The 18,581-nt window shown below is 38.0% G+C and overlaps 1 protein-coding gene across 2 annotated transcripts in view; it reads right to left on the reverse strand.

Annotated features, from left to right (window-relative positions):
* Positions 1–17,099: 17,099 nt before the first annotated feature.
* The window catches only part of LOC128872619 (diacylglycerol kinase 1), a 97,314-nt gene continuing 95,832 nt past the window's right edge, over positions 17,100–18,581 (reverse strand). For both annotated transcript variants that reach the window (XM_054115500.1, XM_054115491.1), the window contains one exon: positions 17,100–18,173. In XM_054115500.1, the coding sequence (XP_053971475.1) occupies positions 18,084–18,173 (90 nt within the window). In that variant the 3' untranslated portion in view covers positions 17,100–18,083. The remainder of the gene's footprint in view (positions 18,174–18,581) is intronic.

Consider the following 18,581-nt stretch of genomic DNA (forward strand, 5'->3'; position numbering starts at 1 on the left):
TTAGTTCTGATACACTGCGTTATGAATGTAATTGTAGACTAATATATTACACTAGCATCCCCCGTTGCGGTTTCGCCCGCGTGTCATATCGTAGAATTTGGATTTATTGTAACGTGATATTATGGAACTTCTACACTGTATACTTCTATACACTTCTATACTATATAACCGGCAATATGTCGTAGACTAATAATATGTAATAGCAAGACGTTTAATATCACCGTCCTCGATTAATGTTAGCCGTTTTAATCTGTCATTCTGACTGATAACTTTCTCCACCTCCTGTTCTAATAACCTATTTCCAAGTATAGTGCAATGCATCGTTAAACTTAGTTTAATTTCCTCGGTGTGCTCCGATTGTTGCTAAAACTATGCTTTTTTAAAATTCCACTAGTAAAGTCTATTCGGAGGGTACCAAAAAAAAAAAAGAAAAAAGAAAAAGAAAAAAGAGAAACGCAAAAACTCGGGAGTCGCAAAGTTAACGATCCCGAGTACACGAAGGGGAGGGGGGCGGCTGTGCGCTCGCACGGCCGCGCTGTAAATGAACATTACAAACGTTGCAAGGGGGCGGCGGGAGGGGTTGAGGGGGGCGCGTCGAAACGGCGCGGCACCCACACACGTATGCGCGCGCATACAACGGTCTGTAATAACACTTGGAACCGTCAGACTGTAGCGGTAGGACTATACTTGGGCGCGATGCCGAGATTAAACCGTGCAGGCGCGATTACGATACGCCAGTATCCGATTGGTCGGCGGCTCGTCGAACAACAGGGGCGGAGTAACCGTAATGAGTTTCTAGCTTAGTACTCTCCAGCTTCGTTCATCGTGTTTTTCCTCTCTTTCTCTCTTGCTCTTTCCTGTTTCCCTTCTATCTCCTCCGCCCCCCGCCCTCTCTCTCTCTCTCGCTCGTGCGTCATCTTTATGCACGCGCGCACGCATGCACACACCTATTCGCCGAAAGGTGGTTAAATGACGCGATTACGCGGGTTCTTTCTCGGGTTCGAACAGCGCGCGTTCGTTTCCCTTTGTCTCCGCCCCGAAACGACGTTTCTCTGCGCCTCGTTTGTGCCCGGAGTCTCTGCTCGTTCGCATGCACTTTCGTCGGAATAATTTTCGAATTACTGTTGAGACTCGTTCGACGTTCCCGGTATTATACAGGGTGGTCCTGAGCTTTTATCGAGCTTACGATCGTGGCAGATGCGGGTATTTACTTGTTACACGGTTGAACATTTTGCGGAAATCGAATGATCGGTTAATTCAGGACTTCTTAAACGGGCATTTCACTGTGAACGCACAAAAGAAAGCATATGTTCAATAATGTTTTTCTCGGGAACTATTGCATCAAATTGAATGAATGTCTTTTCCCCTTAATGGTATGATTAAGGAAAGTAAATAAAAAATTTTTTTTTTGGTAAAAAATATTTCGTCATTTATTTACAAGATAATATGCATGTGTGCAAAAAAAAAAAGAGTTATCCGTTGGCGCAGGTGATTTTGGCTCTCTTGGTAATCTGAAACAGAAAATCGAAAAAGTTTATTAAACTATGTCGTCACACCTATGGTCGGAACCTCCACTTATTTATTTCATCGAAAATAAACAAAATGACAGCGTTTCTTGTGAAAGAGAGAATATATATATGTGGTCGGAGGTCGGAACCTCCAAGTAGTTGATATTTTGATTTTTACTTACAATTTCACCTGATTTACGGTACAAAAAAAAGTGTTTTTTTTTTCTCTTATATATATATTGTTAGCTATTCAATAAATTGTCACAAAATATTTGCATATTTGTATTATATATTTTTTGGGGTCGTGTATGAAAAAAGTTTAAGAAGCCCTGGGTTATACGAACCATCCAAACTAATATTACAAATGCGAAAGTAACTCCGTCTGTTTGTTACCTTTACACGCCTAAACCGCTGAATAGATTTCGATTAAATTTGGCAAGGAGACAGATTGCATCCTGAGGAAGGATATAGGCTATTTTTTATTTTGATAAAAATAACGATCGGAAATAAGAAAAAGAGCGGCATTCCACTTGGAACGGTCGTGTATCCCCCACGATTCAATCTGATCATGAAAAGGATCAAGTAGCGGAGGCTTAATCGACAAATATGTTTTCGATTAGTTCCCTGCGCGTACAGCAAAGACCCCAAACGCTGTGCAATTTTGGAGGGTTCTGCGCAACGAGATTACACGTCCGATCGAACCTAATGACCTGTTGCGGGTTTATTGTATCATTGGTATCGTTCTACCAGTATTACAGTTTGGGACTCGTTACTCCGTATTATCTCGTGGAAAAGAGTATAACACGTAAGGACGATAGAAACGTCGATACTTGGTGCATTAATACGTTTACTTCAGAGGTAAATTATATTAAAACGTCGACTATTCTTGAGAGTTTCTACTGCGATTAAATTTTGTTCGCAGACTATTGGAGACCACGATCAAACATTCATCGTGGTATTTATTTTTGTAACTTCATTGGAGCTCAAGTATTTCGATCAAATTCGTTTGCCTCGATATTCAACATTCAGAATTAATGTTTCAGTTCTTCAGTGAGAAGCACTGTCACCCATATATCGGTGTCGTAACAATCAACGTGTTAAGATCGAGTTTGACGATACAAACGAGCGGTTGGTAAGTCTTCTAAAATTTCTACAAGTTTCCCTATTCGCGCAAAGACGAAGCACCCTATAAAAGTTTTCGACGTGTGCTTGACTTCTGGTAGAAGAAAAAAAAACTTGAACGAAATTCAAGCCGTAACTAATAATACCCTTAAATATTCCGTCGTAAGCCATAAAAGAAATTGGGTTTTTCAAGTTTTTTTTTTACTGTCACAGCCGACTTCTACGTTTCCTCGCTAAGCGGTAACCTAAGGGTGATAAAGGGGGTAACTTTCTGGATCGAATTAGTCAAAAGTTGGCCAGGAATTTTTAACGTCAATTCGTGTCGATTCCAATCAAATTTACCATTAAAAAAAAAAAAAAAATGATTTTCATCCTCTGAAATAATTCCAAACGAGGAAGAAGAAAATGGTAGATATTAGGTTGTCCCAAAAGTTTCTTTCGCTTTATTAATAAGTAATACATTCACAATAGTTTATGTTTTATGTTACATTACTGAATTGTGCACGATTCATTTTGCTCCATTACTGTTACAACATGAATATCTATGAAATTAGATTGTCTAGTTATATAAACACGATCACATAAAATAATTGAGTGCAACTCGCGAAAGAAACTTTCGGGACAACCTAATACAATGAGAATGCGATGAAATGCCATAGGTATATGTCATTATCAGCAAGTGGATCACGTGACGGTTTTATTATTATTATTCGCGTGTTATTCATAAATGTCTGAGAATCATCTTATTTAGTATAAAAGACAGTACAGTGGGAACGGAAGAAGCGATAAAAACATGGGTCTGCGACACTTTCTTTCCGAATTAACCTAGATACCATGCGATCAAACGGATCGATGGCTCATCCATAATACAACCAGAGCCCATTTTAGCACTGTTCAACAGTTTCTTAATATAATACCAATTTCACCGATCGACAGATTGATTGAAGTGTCTATTCTGCGGTTTTCATGTTGTCGTGGTTAAAATCAACAATTTTCCTTATAAATCCTTCGTGCGTAGACTTTTATAAATAGTAACCCTATTGGGTGCTAATTATCAAGATCTGTCGAACCATCTTCCATTTTCTATTTTTGCTCAATATTTATCCAAATTGTCGAGGTAATTATTTCGCGAATTAATTTAATGGAGGATTTGAAGACTTTATTTGATAGTCTTTCGATTAAATATGAATCATACGAGCCTATTTGATTTCGATCGACGACCCTAGTTTTATAAAAACGATATCAAAATGTTGTTACTTTAACGTAGCTTTTTATTGAACATACAGATTTTCACGCGAGTTTCGATATAAAAATAAAAATGCCATTTTGGAAGTTGCTGAAAATTCAATATGCTACAACAACCGAAATTACAAACCATTTAAACAAAAAATTACGATTATTGACCGCACCGTTACTGACATACAATTAATTTATTTAACACGATTTGTCATAGACGTGCGCGAAGAGTAGTAAGACTATACATTTACGAAACCTTCCAATTATATTTTTGAAAACGTGACTATCTCGAAACAGCAACCTTAAACGGCCGCAATCGGAGCCGGTGGCCGTTTTTGGCGATCGTTTCGAACCGAACGAAACCAAAGGTACACCGACACAAAGGAGGGGGTGCAGGAAGCGCCCGTGATGGTGGTTGCCGCGCCTTCAGAGGGGGTAGCGCGGCGAAAACTACAGAAACAAAAGAAAAGGAAAAGAAATAACAATAGACGGAAAGAACGAAACGCGCGAATGAAAGAACGAGAGGGCACTCGTACGCGGTGAAATTGCCCAGCCATTAACGATACTACGTTATTACGCTCGTCCTTTTTTGCACCGCAGCCTCCACTCGCGCGCGCACAAGCTGGGCGGCCATCTTGGAACACGGGATTGAGAAGAGAAAAGAAGAGAAGGAAACAAGAGGGACCGGAGTTACGCCTTGGGGTTTCATACTGTCGCTGTCCCGTTTGCGACGACGATGAATCAATTCGATTGATTCGAATCGATCGGTCCGAAGGGAAAGGATTTAATTCCTCGACGTTTGGCTGCGCCTTTCGGCTGGTTGCCACTACCCGATGCCTTTCATTGCGAGTATTGTGACTCACTTGGGACCCGCTGGACCGTCCAACCGTTTTTACGATTCTTATGTAACCGGTCGATGCGAAAGCGTAACTCGACAGCGCAGTTAGCGGTAAACGTTTCGCGGAAGCCTCGGATGCCATTAGGCCTGTTTACGCGACGATTATTTAATCGTGCGCTTCCAATTTGTCGAACGAAACAGTCGGGGTACGTCCTCTGGTGCTGTTGCCGTAGACTTCATCGGTAATATAGAAACCAAGAGGAACGTTCCTTGCTATTGCTCGTGACTAGAGTTTTACGGGAACATACAACCACAATATCTTCTAGAATTAAAACATACACGGTCTATCTAAAAAGAAACCGAACTTTTGCTATAGAAAGAAAAAAGTACAAGTAAAGTTTTTACACGCACGTTTATTTACTCAAAATAATCTCCCTCTGCGTCAATATAGCGTGTAGGCCGCGTAATTAACATTTCGAAGGACCTTTGCAGCTTCTGTTTTGGTATCCCGTTTAGAATGGCGCACAGTGGTCCCAAATGGCCAAAAAGTGGAAAAAAACTCAATATCTCGAGAACGGATCATCCTATCAATCCGACACTAGTCTCATTCGATTCAGGATGAGAAGATACATTCGAATTATGTAAAAATTATTTTAATAAAAAAAAAGGTAATTTTTATAATAATAAGTCAATAGCTTCTTCGTTAAGGGGAAGGTGCTTTTTTTTTAGGTTCAAGCCTCATATTTGTATGTTTGGGTCATTGAACCTTGTTTTAGTGAATTTTTAACAGAAAAAAATACAGGTTTTTTTTATGTTTTTTAATCATTGTACATTTTATCTGTCGTGGATTTGTTAGGAATTTACCAGTCCATAATACGTCCTTTAAACATGAGCCAGTTTTTGCGAAGGATGTCTCAAAAATAATGTCACACCTTTATCAGAATGGATTTTAGAAGGAATTCGTAGATTCTCAAGATTTGAGTATTCATACATACTTGAGAATAAAATTATGTAACTCCCGAAAGAGCAAGTAGACGCAGCTGAAATTTTCATCATGTTTTCTTGGTGTAACATAGATGAGAAAACGTGAGAAATCAAACCGGAGGCTGTCGGAGCTTTTTTTGAATCAATAATTTTCATAAAACATTCGAAAAAACCTGCATATTCGCTTTACTCATAATTTTTTTTTTTTTTTGCTTAAACAGTAAACAGTCATGTTCACAGATTGTTACTAGACACTATTAATGACCGATCAATTCAGTTTTACCTAACCATAAGTGAAATCTTAATTTCTTTCAAAGTAACCAAAATTTCAGCATTTCGACTGATTTCCAACTTTAATAAATATATTAATATTCAATAAATTAATATTCAAAATAAAAATTTAAAACAACCATTTTACAGTGTGATTCTACAGACTATTCACAGTAGTCAGGACATATTCTATAACAAAAATTTGACTTTCGAAAATTGAGTTTTTTCCGCGTTGGGACCACTGTGCGGCGGTTACAGCGGCCTGAATCTCCGAAATGTTGCTATGATGTGTCCCGTTTCATTGGAATTTTCAATTTTGGGAAAAAAAAAATAATCGCAGGGAGACAGATCAGGCGACTAGGGTGAATGATCCAAGGTAACAATGCCAATTCCAATGAGAGGGACACATTATAGCAATATTTCGGTGATTCAGGCCGCTGTAACCGCCGTACTAAACGGGCTACCGAAACAGGAGCTGCAAAGGTCCTTCGAAATGTTAATTACGCGATCTGCATGCTGTATTGACGCAGAGGGAGATTATTTTGAGTAAATAAACGTGCGTGTAAAAACTTTACTTGTACTCTTTTCTTTTTATAGCAAATGTTTGGTTTCTTTTTAGACAGACCGTCTATACAGTAGAGACTCCCGTATCCGAACTAATAGGGAGAGAAAAGTGGTCGGATAGTGGAATTTTTGGATAATAGAACAATTGCTATTTTCTACCATTCGAACTAATGGAAAGACAAGCGAATAGAAATCGGTCGGAGAACTCTTATCGCAGGCGTATCATTAGATTTGATGCGGGCCAAACGAGAAGGAAACGTTATCGAGCTTTCAGCGTCCTTTAGAACGAGTCGATTCCTTCAGTGATCGAGGCTTATTATTAGTCATTACCTATAATCTCCAGTTGGTCTCTCCCATCGGTATCAATAGTCATTTTGTACCGACCTTTGACCCTTGGCGGGCTATAATCAAACGTAAATCGTGTCCAGTTCTTTTTATGGAACGTTTAAAGACCAAATGGGACCGCACCGATCGCCGATATTTCTCGGCATTGTGTTTGTCTCTCTTTGTCGTTTCCACCGTCTCCGTTGCAGTGCCAATTTTCCCAAGACTGCCATTTCGAGCCATTAAATTGTTTTCGACCCCCATCTCGCTTCGAGCCTCGACTCCTGACCCCTAGCATACGTATAAACGTGTGGCCAACAATGTCTGCCAATGGATATCCATGGAATACATTTCGTACATCTTACAACCATTCCAAACAAATCGATTGATCGGTCGCTACGAATTTAATACAAAGGGTTGGGGGATTTGGGTTTCATAACACGTTGACTGCCAAACCAACGCGTGAAAATTTATTCGAGACGTACACTTTGTTTCTATGCAACTGGAACTCGTTTTTGTCTAGTTTAAACTAGTACCTTTTTTTTTGCAACTTTTGCAATTTCATTTTACGATTTCATAGATTATTACGAGTTGAATTATTGTTCTCCCACAGGGGAGATCGAAGGCACTCCTTCCACCTTTCTTTTGAACTCATTTAGATCAACTTGAAGCACAAGAAAAGTTTTAAGGGGTCGATAAGACCCGAGAGGTGTTTCAACGTGTCCAGAGTCCTGATAATTGCAAGAACGTTCAAGAATGTTTGTTTGAAAGTCAACAATCTATTCGAACGAATTGTTAGTATCGAAACTAACTCACAGATCCTCAACGTACCCAACGCCGTTCGTAGCCAGACATTCGTTTTCTCGACAACACGGCCAACTAAAAATAAAATCTCCTCTTAAAGTATAAATAACACTAAGAAACTGTTGTTAATATTCCTATCAGATACCTTGTCAGACAAAGAGATCGTGACAAGGTATTTGATACAAGACATTATCGGTCACTTTAATTCCGAGAAACACGCAAGCTGAGATAAGCGTTCCTTTAAATATTTACGCAATTCTTATCTGATATATTGGTACGCATTATTCACCACAAAATCAATTCGCCACTTATTGCCACGCCATTTACGTATCAAAATCGATTCACGGACAAAAATTGCTTCCGTTTGCCTCTCGTCGAGTAAGACCGAGCAAAAATCCATTTAAGATTCCTCGAGAAGTTAAACTACCAGTTACAAACGATCGAATGTAATAGCATTTTTGAACGAGCGCGCGAAGAATAAATTTCCACGCTCAAGAGATTTTTGCAAGTGTCAATGGCATCGCGCGCGTTTCAATTTAAATTTTCGATCCGCCGATGAACATTCCACGCGCGAAAGGGGGATGTCCACGTGAGCCAGTATGCCGATAAGATTCATGCATAAAAACGGATCTGGTTTACGAGAATGCTCGTCGTCTAGAACACGATTATTAAAACGTGCCGCCAGCTTGTAGACCCCAACGAAGGAAACGCAGTTCCCTTCTTGGAACCTTAAATTAAACCGCTCTCGTTGTTTTGCGATTGGAAAAGGATCCCGATCAGTGCCGAGGACTTGAGAGCGTTCCGGTGTCGTTCGCAATCGGGGGCATAAAGTGTCCGCATAAAGCAAAGTCCGTAGACGTCGAACCACCAGGTAAGGATACACCTGAAAGGGTGCCCCGCGTTCCCCTCAATCCAATCCAGAAATTACAAAAATACGCAATCTGTGCGTTTAACAATTTTAATGCCAAACATGCTCGTGGAAATAATTTTCGAAGCTAACATTTTATTCTTCTATAATTGGAGACTGTATAATCAACATCTGCGACAGTATTTATTTTTACATTGAAATTCGTCAGTACTATCCGTACTTATTCTCTGTTGCACCTGATTTTTCCTGATTCCTTAGTGAACATTTCTGTTACCCGTATTATGGTGACCGACGCGTTAAACGACTTTCTCAGGAGGCCTTTTAGGTATTTGTTTTCTCAATATTTTCGTTATTAGGTGCACTTCCTATTCTTTTTTTCTTTCTTTATAAATGTACGTCTACTTTATCTACACATAACATATTTTATTGGGAATTTGGTTGAAACGTGCAAAAGGTATACATTGTTTTCGAAATTTCTTTTGTATTAGGTTGAATATTGGAGACTGATATCGATCGAGTTATGAGTGAGATTTGAATATTATGAATGAGAAAAATGAACGTTGTAAATGTTCATAGAATACTATAGGAACGATCCTTTGCGATAGAGTAAACTCTGACTCCTGCAAGGTTTCCGTGAAATTCTCAAAGTATCATTTTCCTGCAAGTTCAGGTTGGACGGTCAAAAAAGAATCATCCTTCATCCTTGTACCTCGCCCTTTCACTGTTTCACCTTTTTATGCATGCATTATTTGTAATTTTTCGTTTGTAATATCATGGATAAAGACGATAATTGAAACATTAGGATTTTGTTCTTTTGATAAAACAACGATAATCTTTTTAGTGAGACAAAACACAAATTTTTTTTTTAGTGAGACAAAACACAAAATCCAGAAGCCTTCCTTTACAAAATTCTTTAGACGAGTAATTGATAGTTCTACCGTTACACAAAATTAACCATCGACTATGGCACGGGCGTGTTCGACTTTGGATATTTAACCAACACTCTATAATGCAATTTCAGTGTCGGAAGTCGACTACGGTGAACGCGTATCCCCGGGAAACTTTACCGACTGATAACGCTTCCAACGTTTTACAATCGAATGCTCCAAATACTTCTCTAGCCATCCAACTCTAGCCATCCAGCTCTGCCGAATGAGCTCTTCGCGTAAAAAATTCGATTCGATTTAAAGAACTTTGAAAATCTAATTTCAGATTGAAACCTACATTCCAACGAAATAAACGTTGCGAATAAATTGTCGCGGAGAGTTTCGATTCGTCGTCCATCGTTCGAATAAAATTCCACCCGTTTTAGTAGCCGTTCCTGTTCACGAGGATGAATCTTATCGAATGGACAGACGGCGTGCGGCCCTGCGGGGTTTTAATTCGAATAAATCCGAGTTGACGAGGAGGCGGCCTTTTAAAATTCCATTGATAACAGACCGGATCCACGGGGCTCATCAACGACGTAACGTCTGCTTACTGTGCTTTCTTTCTGTATCCATTATTTTATATTGTTCGAAACGAGAGAACCTAGGTATAATTAGAAATAGAAAAGATAACGTAGGAATTCATGGCTGGAAAAGATTTATGAAATGAAGTTTTATTTGTGATCGATTTCATTTTCTCTGTGTAGCTTCGTTTCTATTTATTCATTCGTTGCTTTCAAATAACAAGCGACTTGTGTTCAACGAGATATCGTTAAATTTATAATCTAGTTTTTGTTTAAAGAAACACACTTATAGGGATGAATATTATTTTATTTATATGCGCAGCAATACCATGCGATTTTATATTCTATTATTTATAATATTTCTCTTTAAACTTATTGTTTATAGTACAAGGTATACTCACATTAAATCACAATACTTAGCATTCTCGTGTCTGCTATACAAAACTGTCGTTTTTAATACATATCATAAGCTGATGTAATAAAATCTTAATTCTATCTTAAAAAGCGCGCGTTAACGGGGGTTGAAATCGATCGCCATCTCGCGGTGAATAGACCGAACTAATTTGCAAACTTTGGTCAGCCCCTCTATCGGGATAATGTCCAAGTTTGTCCTCGAATAGTTCTCACTGGCAACGCTAGATGGTACCATTTGTTTCTTTTTTAATTAAAAAATAAAGAACTAAGTGGTAGAAAATGATTCTCATTCGTATTTTTATATCACAATGCTTGTTCATTAATTTATTATTAGATATAATAAAAAAAAAGCTTTACGAATACTTATATTGCCATCTAGTGGTGATAGACCGTATTATTTTCGGAGTCGATCAATACCTTTAGATGGGAACGTTTGTATGTTTTAATAAAAAAAATAAAGGGTTATTTATCCTATAATAAACAAGTGGAAAGGGATTGTGATATTAAAATATGAATGAGAATCATGTTTTAACCTTTAAATCTTTATTTTTTAATTAAAAAAAAAAAAAACAAATGGCGCCACCTATCGTTGCAAGGGAAACTAATCGGCGACAAACTGAGCGTTTTCCCGATAGAGGCGCTGACCATACTTCACAAATTAGTTCGGTTTATTCATCGCGAGGTGGCGATCGATTTCAACCCTCGTTAACGCGCGCTTTTTAAGATAGAAATAAGATTTTATTACATCAGCTTATCGATATGTATTAATAACGAATATTTATACTTAAACTAGAATTATATGTATAATTTTAAAAGCTCAGAATTAAGAAAGTATACAACGAAACATAAAAAGCAATTATGAGAGGATTATAAATCGAGAAATTGATAGAAAAAACATCTTAAAACGGCAATCAAATTATAATTGAAACGTACCATCATAATTTTCGTTATTTGTACGTTGATAGTAAACGATCTATTATTTAGAGGATTTTCTGTTAAAATAGCAACCCGTTTGTGTATCGTAATTTACAGTTTATTTTGTATATTACACTAGAATAGACAGGCTTTCCTTCCCATACGCGACTATCTCTTGGAAAATGGCAGTAGTGCTCAAACATACGTAGACCCAAGAAAAGTGGCAGTAAATTCATCTAATCCGAATAGATTTTTAAATTGCGCTTAACGACTAAGACTCCGTTATATCGGGGCGAATGAAATCGTTTTCTATGAACGTGTGTCGGACTAACCATACAAATTTTTCAATTCTTGATTAATTGGAATTCCCATACTCGTTGGATACATCAAATTGCGTAAGCTCCTCGACGAAACAATATTAAAATCTATTACCCGAGCAAGACCTCTTGAAAATTATCCCATCTGTTACTTTGACTACCAAGACGTATTTTTTATTTCTTCATCGAAGACGTTTTATTTCTTCATCGAAAGTAACAACGTTGCTCGTTGAACCTGTCGACTCGCTTGCTCGTTATTTGACTAATTAAAAGAAAAGAAAAAAAAAGGGGGAATAATCGACGAGCACTATTGTCAATCTCTACGCACGTTAGCTTCATATACAACGTGTCTCATTTTAATCTACTAGTGGAATAAAACCTACTGAAAAAAATGGATATGAGAGGGGGGCAACGAAATGTCGAGGAGAATCGCTCGAAGGGGTCCTCGAAGTTACGTTAAGGTTACCCAACGCTTTACGAATCACTTTTTTATTTAATGCTTTACGAAAAAATTCTAGAATTTACTAAACCGTAATAAATACACGAAATTTAATTAAAAAACAATAAACGTGCTTCGAGCACGTTTCTCCTCGATATTCCAATGGCGCGACCTTCTTTTATCACTAATATGTACACGCGTTCGCTTCCTTTCTCGAGTATATCCGTTTGTAGATTGAAATGGGTCACAGTGTATATAATTAACAAGAATCGACATCGATACCTCGCGTTAAGGTTCAGAATTTAAACAAAACATAAAGAATCTCTTTTTCGTCCCAGTGAAATACGTTTTGTTCACTTGTTTTTCTCTTTCCCTCTTTTTTGGGTCTTTTCTCTACACCGTAACATTACACGACAACAAGCACACACTGAGACACTGCGCCAATCCAATAGAAAAACAATCATTTTAATTATTGTGCCGATAGTATTCACAGATTCGCGACGAGGAGCTACGACAGGACTCCTCGCGCGAATTTTCTCGCTAATGATTAACGACTTAACGATTATGACCTTAATGGTCGTATCATTATACGTAAGCGTAATATTTCGATTCGTCGAACGAGAGCAACTATGTAAGAAATACGATCGAGGGTACACAGGATGAATCCTAACGCGTGGAATACACTTTAGTAATTAATCGAGGATATGTCAAGGAACAAAACTTATCGGGGCACATACAGTGGGTGTAGAATGTATTCGTACATCGATCAATTTCCAACGAAACTTTTGTGTGAAATTGTAGTTTCTTAACTTCTTTTTTTATAATCAATGATACTTTACACATTCTCGGAAGTCTCTAAGATAGATATAGTCCAAACAACATTTACTAGTTAATACAATTTGTGAAATTAACAAAAAAATGCAAAAAATGGGTAAAAGTATTGAAGCAATAAGTATTTGTACGATTCTTATGACGAACCATTTAGAGTAGAGTTTGTAACGTAAACACGTTAGTTTATTGCTCCGTACGAATTAGAAAACATCAATTTTCCAGGAAAGTACTTTTAAAAATGGCTCTAATAGAGGAATTGAAGAAGATCCCACTTCGAATAAGTAATAATTTAGTTAATTTAACGCTTAGAAGAGTTGTAAGAATTATAAAATCAAAAGGAAATCCTACGAAGGAAGTATTATATACTTGTAAATTAATGTAAATTTCTTTTTCTTTTTAATGAAGTTTTAAAAATTAAACAGTTGTGCGAATACTTATTACTTCAATATTTCTATCGATTAATCGTTTTTTTTTTCGTGTTAATTTCGCAACAAACATAAATAGCTGTTTTTTTTGTAATCTATCTATTCTACAGATTTCCGAGAATATGTAGAATGTCATTGTTTATAAAAAATAAGTTAATAAATTACAATTTTACACAGTTTTCTTTGGAAATTGATCGGTGTACGAATACTTTCTACACCCACTGTATTTATACTATTAGGTTGAGCCATAAGTAGACCGTGGATTTTTATACATTTACAAGAATATACAGGGCGTCAAAGAAGTCGTTGGTTTGCGAATTTCTGCTCGCGTAATATTTCTTGTAAGAACAAAAAGAAGGGCAGGGGAGAAAATTCTACCAACGAGGAACTCTTCTATCGAATACGTAAACGAAAACGATCCATTACTATTCTAAAAAATTCTAATTAAATTCTTAAAACGCATCAAAGCTTACGACTCAACTAAAACCCGTCTTCGATTGTCCTTGATCTTCTCAATCTCCCCAAATCGATCCCCAAAGTGTCGCGACGTATCCTGTATACACTCGATCGTATAATCGCTAATGGAAGAAGATATGCGCGTATAACAATTATAAAACCGATAATTGTTATCTACAGAAATAGAAATACAGGGTTGAAAGTATTGACTAGCGACGCTCTACGCGAACGTTTCACGAAATTGCGTTTAATCGCGAATGGAGGACAAAGTGTGCAACTTAAGGGAGAAACGAGAAGAATACTGGAAAAAATTCTACGTTTCCTTGGCGATATAGAGTCTGATAAACAGTAAGGAAACGCGTATCGCCGAATTGAAGCGTCACTGAAATGCTAACGTGGTCGTCGAAAGATAAAATTTAGGATATTATTCTGTATCAGTTAAATGGATCTCAACGATGAGATGGTCCCTGCGGGATGTTGATCGGAGTATCTTTTTATTATACTCATATTTTTGTTCGTTTTATATAAAAGCATGAGCCACACCTGTAAACGTGGTACGCGAGCGAAGTAGATGCTTTATCGGTACGAGTGGATTTACATTGACCTCATTGTTTGTTACGCGAGCATCTCGTCCTTGTTATGCGATCGAAGCGCTCTATTCGATATTGCTACGACGATTTAGTCAAAATACATTACGATTCGTTACGTTCTCTCTTAAAATTGACACTTCAGAGCGCGTAAACAAGCGTGCCTGACGAGTGCTCAGAAACGATAATATAAATTAGTCAAAATCGAACAAACTTACTGTTCATTAGTGACACATAATACTGCATAAAAGTAATTATCCTTTTGTTTGTTGATACCTTCGGCTAAAGCGAATTTTTAGAAAGAAACAGTTATTCCTTTTTAGCAATCTTACAAAGATCTATTGACATTGGATCGGTAATATTTTAAATAATATAGAGAATGGCGACTGATCTCTATTAACTCATTAGGATGTGGATAGTCTAAACTATGTATATTAAGAGTCACATTGTCATAAAAGAACGCGAAATGCAGATCCACAAATTAATGAGAAAACTTAGCCACTTCGGTTTTCGCGATGGTATCCGGACGGAAAATTTGAAAAAATGCTATGGAAATGTTTTCCACGGTTGCACGCGATTGGTACGTTTACTTCTCGTGGATGAAACAACAGGTATTCGGGACGCGAACGAAGGTCAAAGTATGGTAATTTCGGAGCACTCGCGTGGACGAGTGTACGACTATAATTAAACTGTAAACTGCGGAGAAGCGCTTAAAAACGATCAATGAGAAAATGCTTGTTGATACGGTCGTTGAAGAATCGTACGAAAAATCTTCGTTAACTAGAGACTGCAATACTGATTAATATCTAACACGTTGGCTGATTCGGTTTTGATTAAACTCGGTAACACGTTCTCTCTACGATCTAACGATAGTTCGCGTAGTATCAAGTGATCCACTTCTGTATCTTAATCATTCGACGCGGTACAAGGCATAAACCAACATCTCGTTCTTGAAATTTATGGCTCGTCTCTAATCTCTGTGTACTCTATTCGATAAGAGAACGACGAGTTCCGATGGAACCACTCGCTGAAAACAAATAACTTGCCGAGCAGAAAATTATTCGAATTTTTAGCAAAGCTTCCAGAAGTAGAAGAAAGTATATTCGAATAAGAAAGTAAATTTTCGTATCTTACTATACGTTTTGATATACTCTCAATATTTTATTCTCTTAAATTCCTTCCTCGTCCTCTTCGTTTAATTTAAGTTTGTACAATTGTATTTTAAATGCTATCAATATCATTTCACTACTGCAAAGAAATTTTTAAGGGATCCCATTATCTGTTTATCTCTGCTAGATCCAGATCCGGAGTCGAACTTTCGGATCAAGGCGCGAGATACTTTGTTTTATACCCTGTAGATCGCAAAAGTGGGAACATCGTTAATATACGCGGTTGTCGTTAAGAGTGGCCAACGTGTAAAAGGCAATTGTAAATGATAAAAGAGACAAGAAGAGAGGAAACTTAACTGTCTAAACACAACTGTGTGCATTTGTTGCACTGATCAACAGGCTACGCTGCACCAAATCGAGAGGTGAGCAAAATTCAAATGCTAAATACCGAGTAAAATCAACGGATAGCAACTTATAATGCTTATTCGATCAGAAATCAATTCTTAAATTATCGAATACATACATTTTATCCATTTCATTTTACAATTTTTAATCGTTATTCAACGAGTAATGTATAAACGGTTCATCTTTCATTCGTTATTCCAAGTTTGTTTGTAGATAAGAATTCTGCCCACCTCGGGACACGTGTATCCCCGATTAGATACATAGGACGAACACGGAACAACTGAATCATACGACGGTACTTGGTACGGGCGCGCTGTTTTCCTGATATGCTCACGATATTATATTGTATTCCAGCTGGTATCAGCCGCGGGATAAATAAATAGATCTGACAAATAAATAAATAAATAAATTAATCGATCACGATTTACGTCTAAGCGGTTACGACTAAGTTTTCGTACAAAAATCCTAACGTTAAGAGAGGAAAGTATAAGATCTTTGATTGTTGGACGGAGTCGTGCAAAAAAGAGGAGTGCTCGGAAAATTGTTTCACGCGCCGTTCGAGAAACTCTTTTGTGTGAAAGTAAACATCGCCAAGGCGTGAGTCGAGGGTGCACATGCCATCTAAGTAGGATGACTAAGTAAAAAATAAATAGATAATATATTAGATACTGTCTTGCTCCAAGAAGATGGCCTCTGGAGAAGGGACGTTTCAGTTTTACCCCGAATAACCGACCACGAGTCTCGCACGTGGTTGTAGCTTAAGGGGTTAATCCTAAGGTCTCCCTGTTCTCAATTTTGAAAGAATCGCCACAGGGCATCTTCTCGTAGAGCTACTATACAAGCTCAACGCTCAACGAAGACACTTGGTCTCTGCAAGAAATGATATCTATTTTATGAATAGGATTATCAAATGATCCGTTCATCCTCGAGTCGTCCCAGCGTAATCAAATCTCGGAGAAATGAAACCCATAAGATATTTCTACTAGGGGTGTGCGGGATTCCCGAAAATATACGGGATTCCCGAGAATGTACGGGATATAGAATAATATCTGGGATTTCCGAAAGTGTTGTTATTCTTGAAAATTTCAGCAATCCGAATGTACGGGATTTCGAAATTCCCGGGAATCCCGAACATTTACGGGATCTCGAAATTCTCGGGAATCCCGAATGGTTTCGGGATTCTGGAAATTCACGGGAATCCCGGATGTATACGGGATTTTGAAATTCTCCCGGGAGGAATTCCCGTCCCGACCGGGATCCCGCACACCCCTAATTTCTACGCATTGTACAAGGTAAACCAACGATTAAAGAAATCATCGTTACGCCAGCCAGTAACGTTACCTATGAGATTATTCTCTTTTGCATGATACCGTACAATCCGTCGTGTCTACACGACCGATTGCGATAGTACAGGCTTGCATACTTGACGGAAGAAACATAGCGAGCGTGGGACAACTTCAGAGAGCGAAGTTCGGGTGACGAGAAATAAAAGTGAGATTTAATTCGGATCCATCGACAGCTTTTCAATAGAGAAAAGCACTCCTGTCGTGCCTCGCTACATTTGTTCCAAAACAACCATACCTGCACGCGTGAAGCGGTAGACTCGAGCAGAGACGGGCGAAATTCGTGATAAAAGCGTCGAGCAACAAATAAGAGACGCTTGATCGATACAAATTACAATTTGAATTGTAGAATTATTCAAATATTTAGCAAAGCTTTCAGAAATAGAAGCGGAATAGAATATAAAATTTAGTTTTTAGTTCGAGTCGAATTTGGTCCATCTCTGGGCTCAAGTTCGAAATAGAAGATCAGTGCTTCTCACGTACGCGAAAAATCAATATTTCATCATTAAGTTTACCTCGCACAAGATGAATCGGCTTCGTAAAGCGCGACGATCGACGAGCCTACCGCTGATTCTAAATCTAAGATGACAGATGCTTTGTTTCGTTATTATTATTCTCAAAAATACTGTACACAAGAATACCTAAGTTACGTCGAAGCTCGTTCATTGCCGCTCGAACGAGCGCTCAAGCACTGGAAGTACGTAACGTACGATTGAACCGATGCGCTTCTCGTTCACGACTTAATCAAAAGAAGATAAACCAGGGATGGGGAGGGGGTGGGATAGGGCGACGTTCAAGACTACGACAGGGCGAACCGAGTCAACCGAGTCACTCGTTTCGATTTCTCAGCTACGTGTTTTTCGGGTGGCGGAGTTCACCTCCTCAGGAAACGGAAGAAGCCTCGACCCTTCTCTGGCGGAGGCGCCATCAGCATCGGGACTTGGTTTTTATGCGTTATGTGAATCTGGAATGAGAATATATCGATACGTTTAGAACGTATCGGAAGTTGATCGATTATCCAGGTACATGAATTTTACCAGATACATCTGCTGTAACATGGTAGTTTGATCACTAACTAAACCACGTACAGTGGGTGTAGAAAGTATTCGTATACCGATCAATTTCCAAAGAAAACTATGTAAAATTGTAACGTATTAACTTATTTTTTATAAACAATGACATTCTACATATTCTCGGAAATCTGTAGAATAGATAGATTACAAAAAAAAAAATAGCTATTTATGTTTGTTACGAAATTAACAAAAAAAAAAAAAAAAAACGATTGATCGATAGAAATATTGAAGTAATAAGTATTCGCACAACTGTTTAAAAGTACTTTACTGGAAATTTGATGTTTTCTAATTCGTACCGG

This window comes from Hylaeus volcanicus, chromosome 1 (genome assembly GCF_026283585.1).
Source record: "Hylaeus volcanicus isolate JK05 chromosome 1, UHH_iyHylVolc1.0_haploid, whole genome shotgun sequence".
In the NCBI taxonomy this organism is placed as follows: domain Eukaryota; kingdom Metazoa; phylum Arthropoda; class Insecta; order Hymenoptera; family Colletidae; genus Hylaeus; species Hylaeus volcanicus.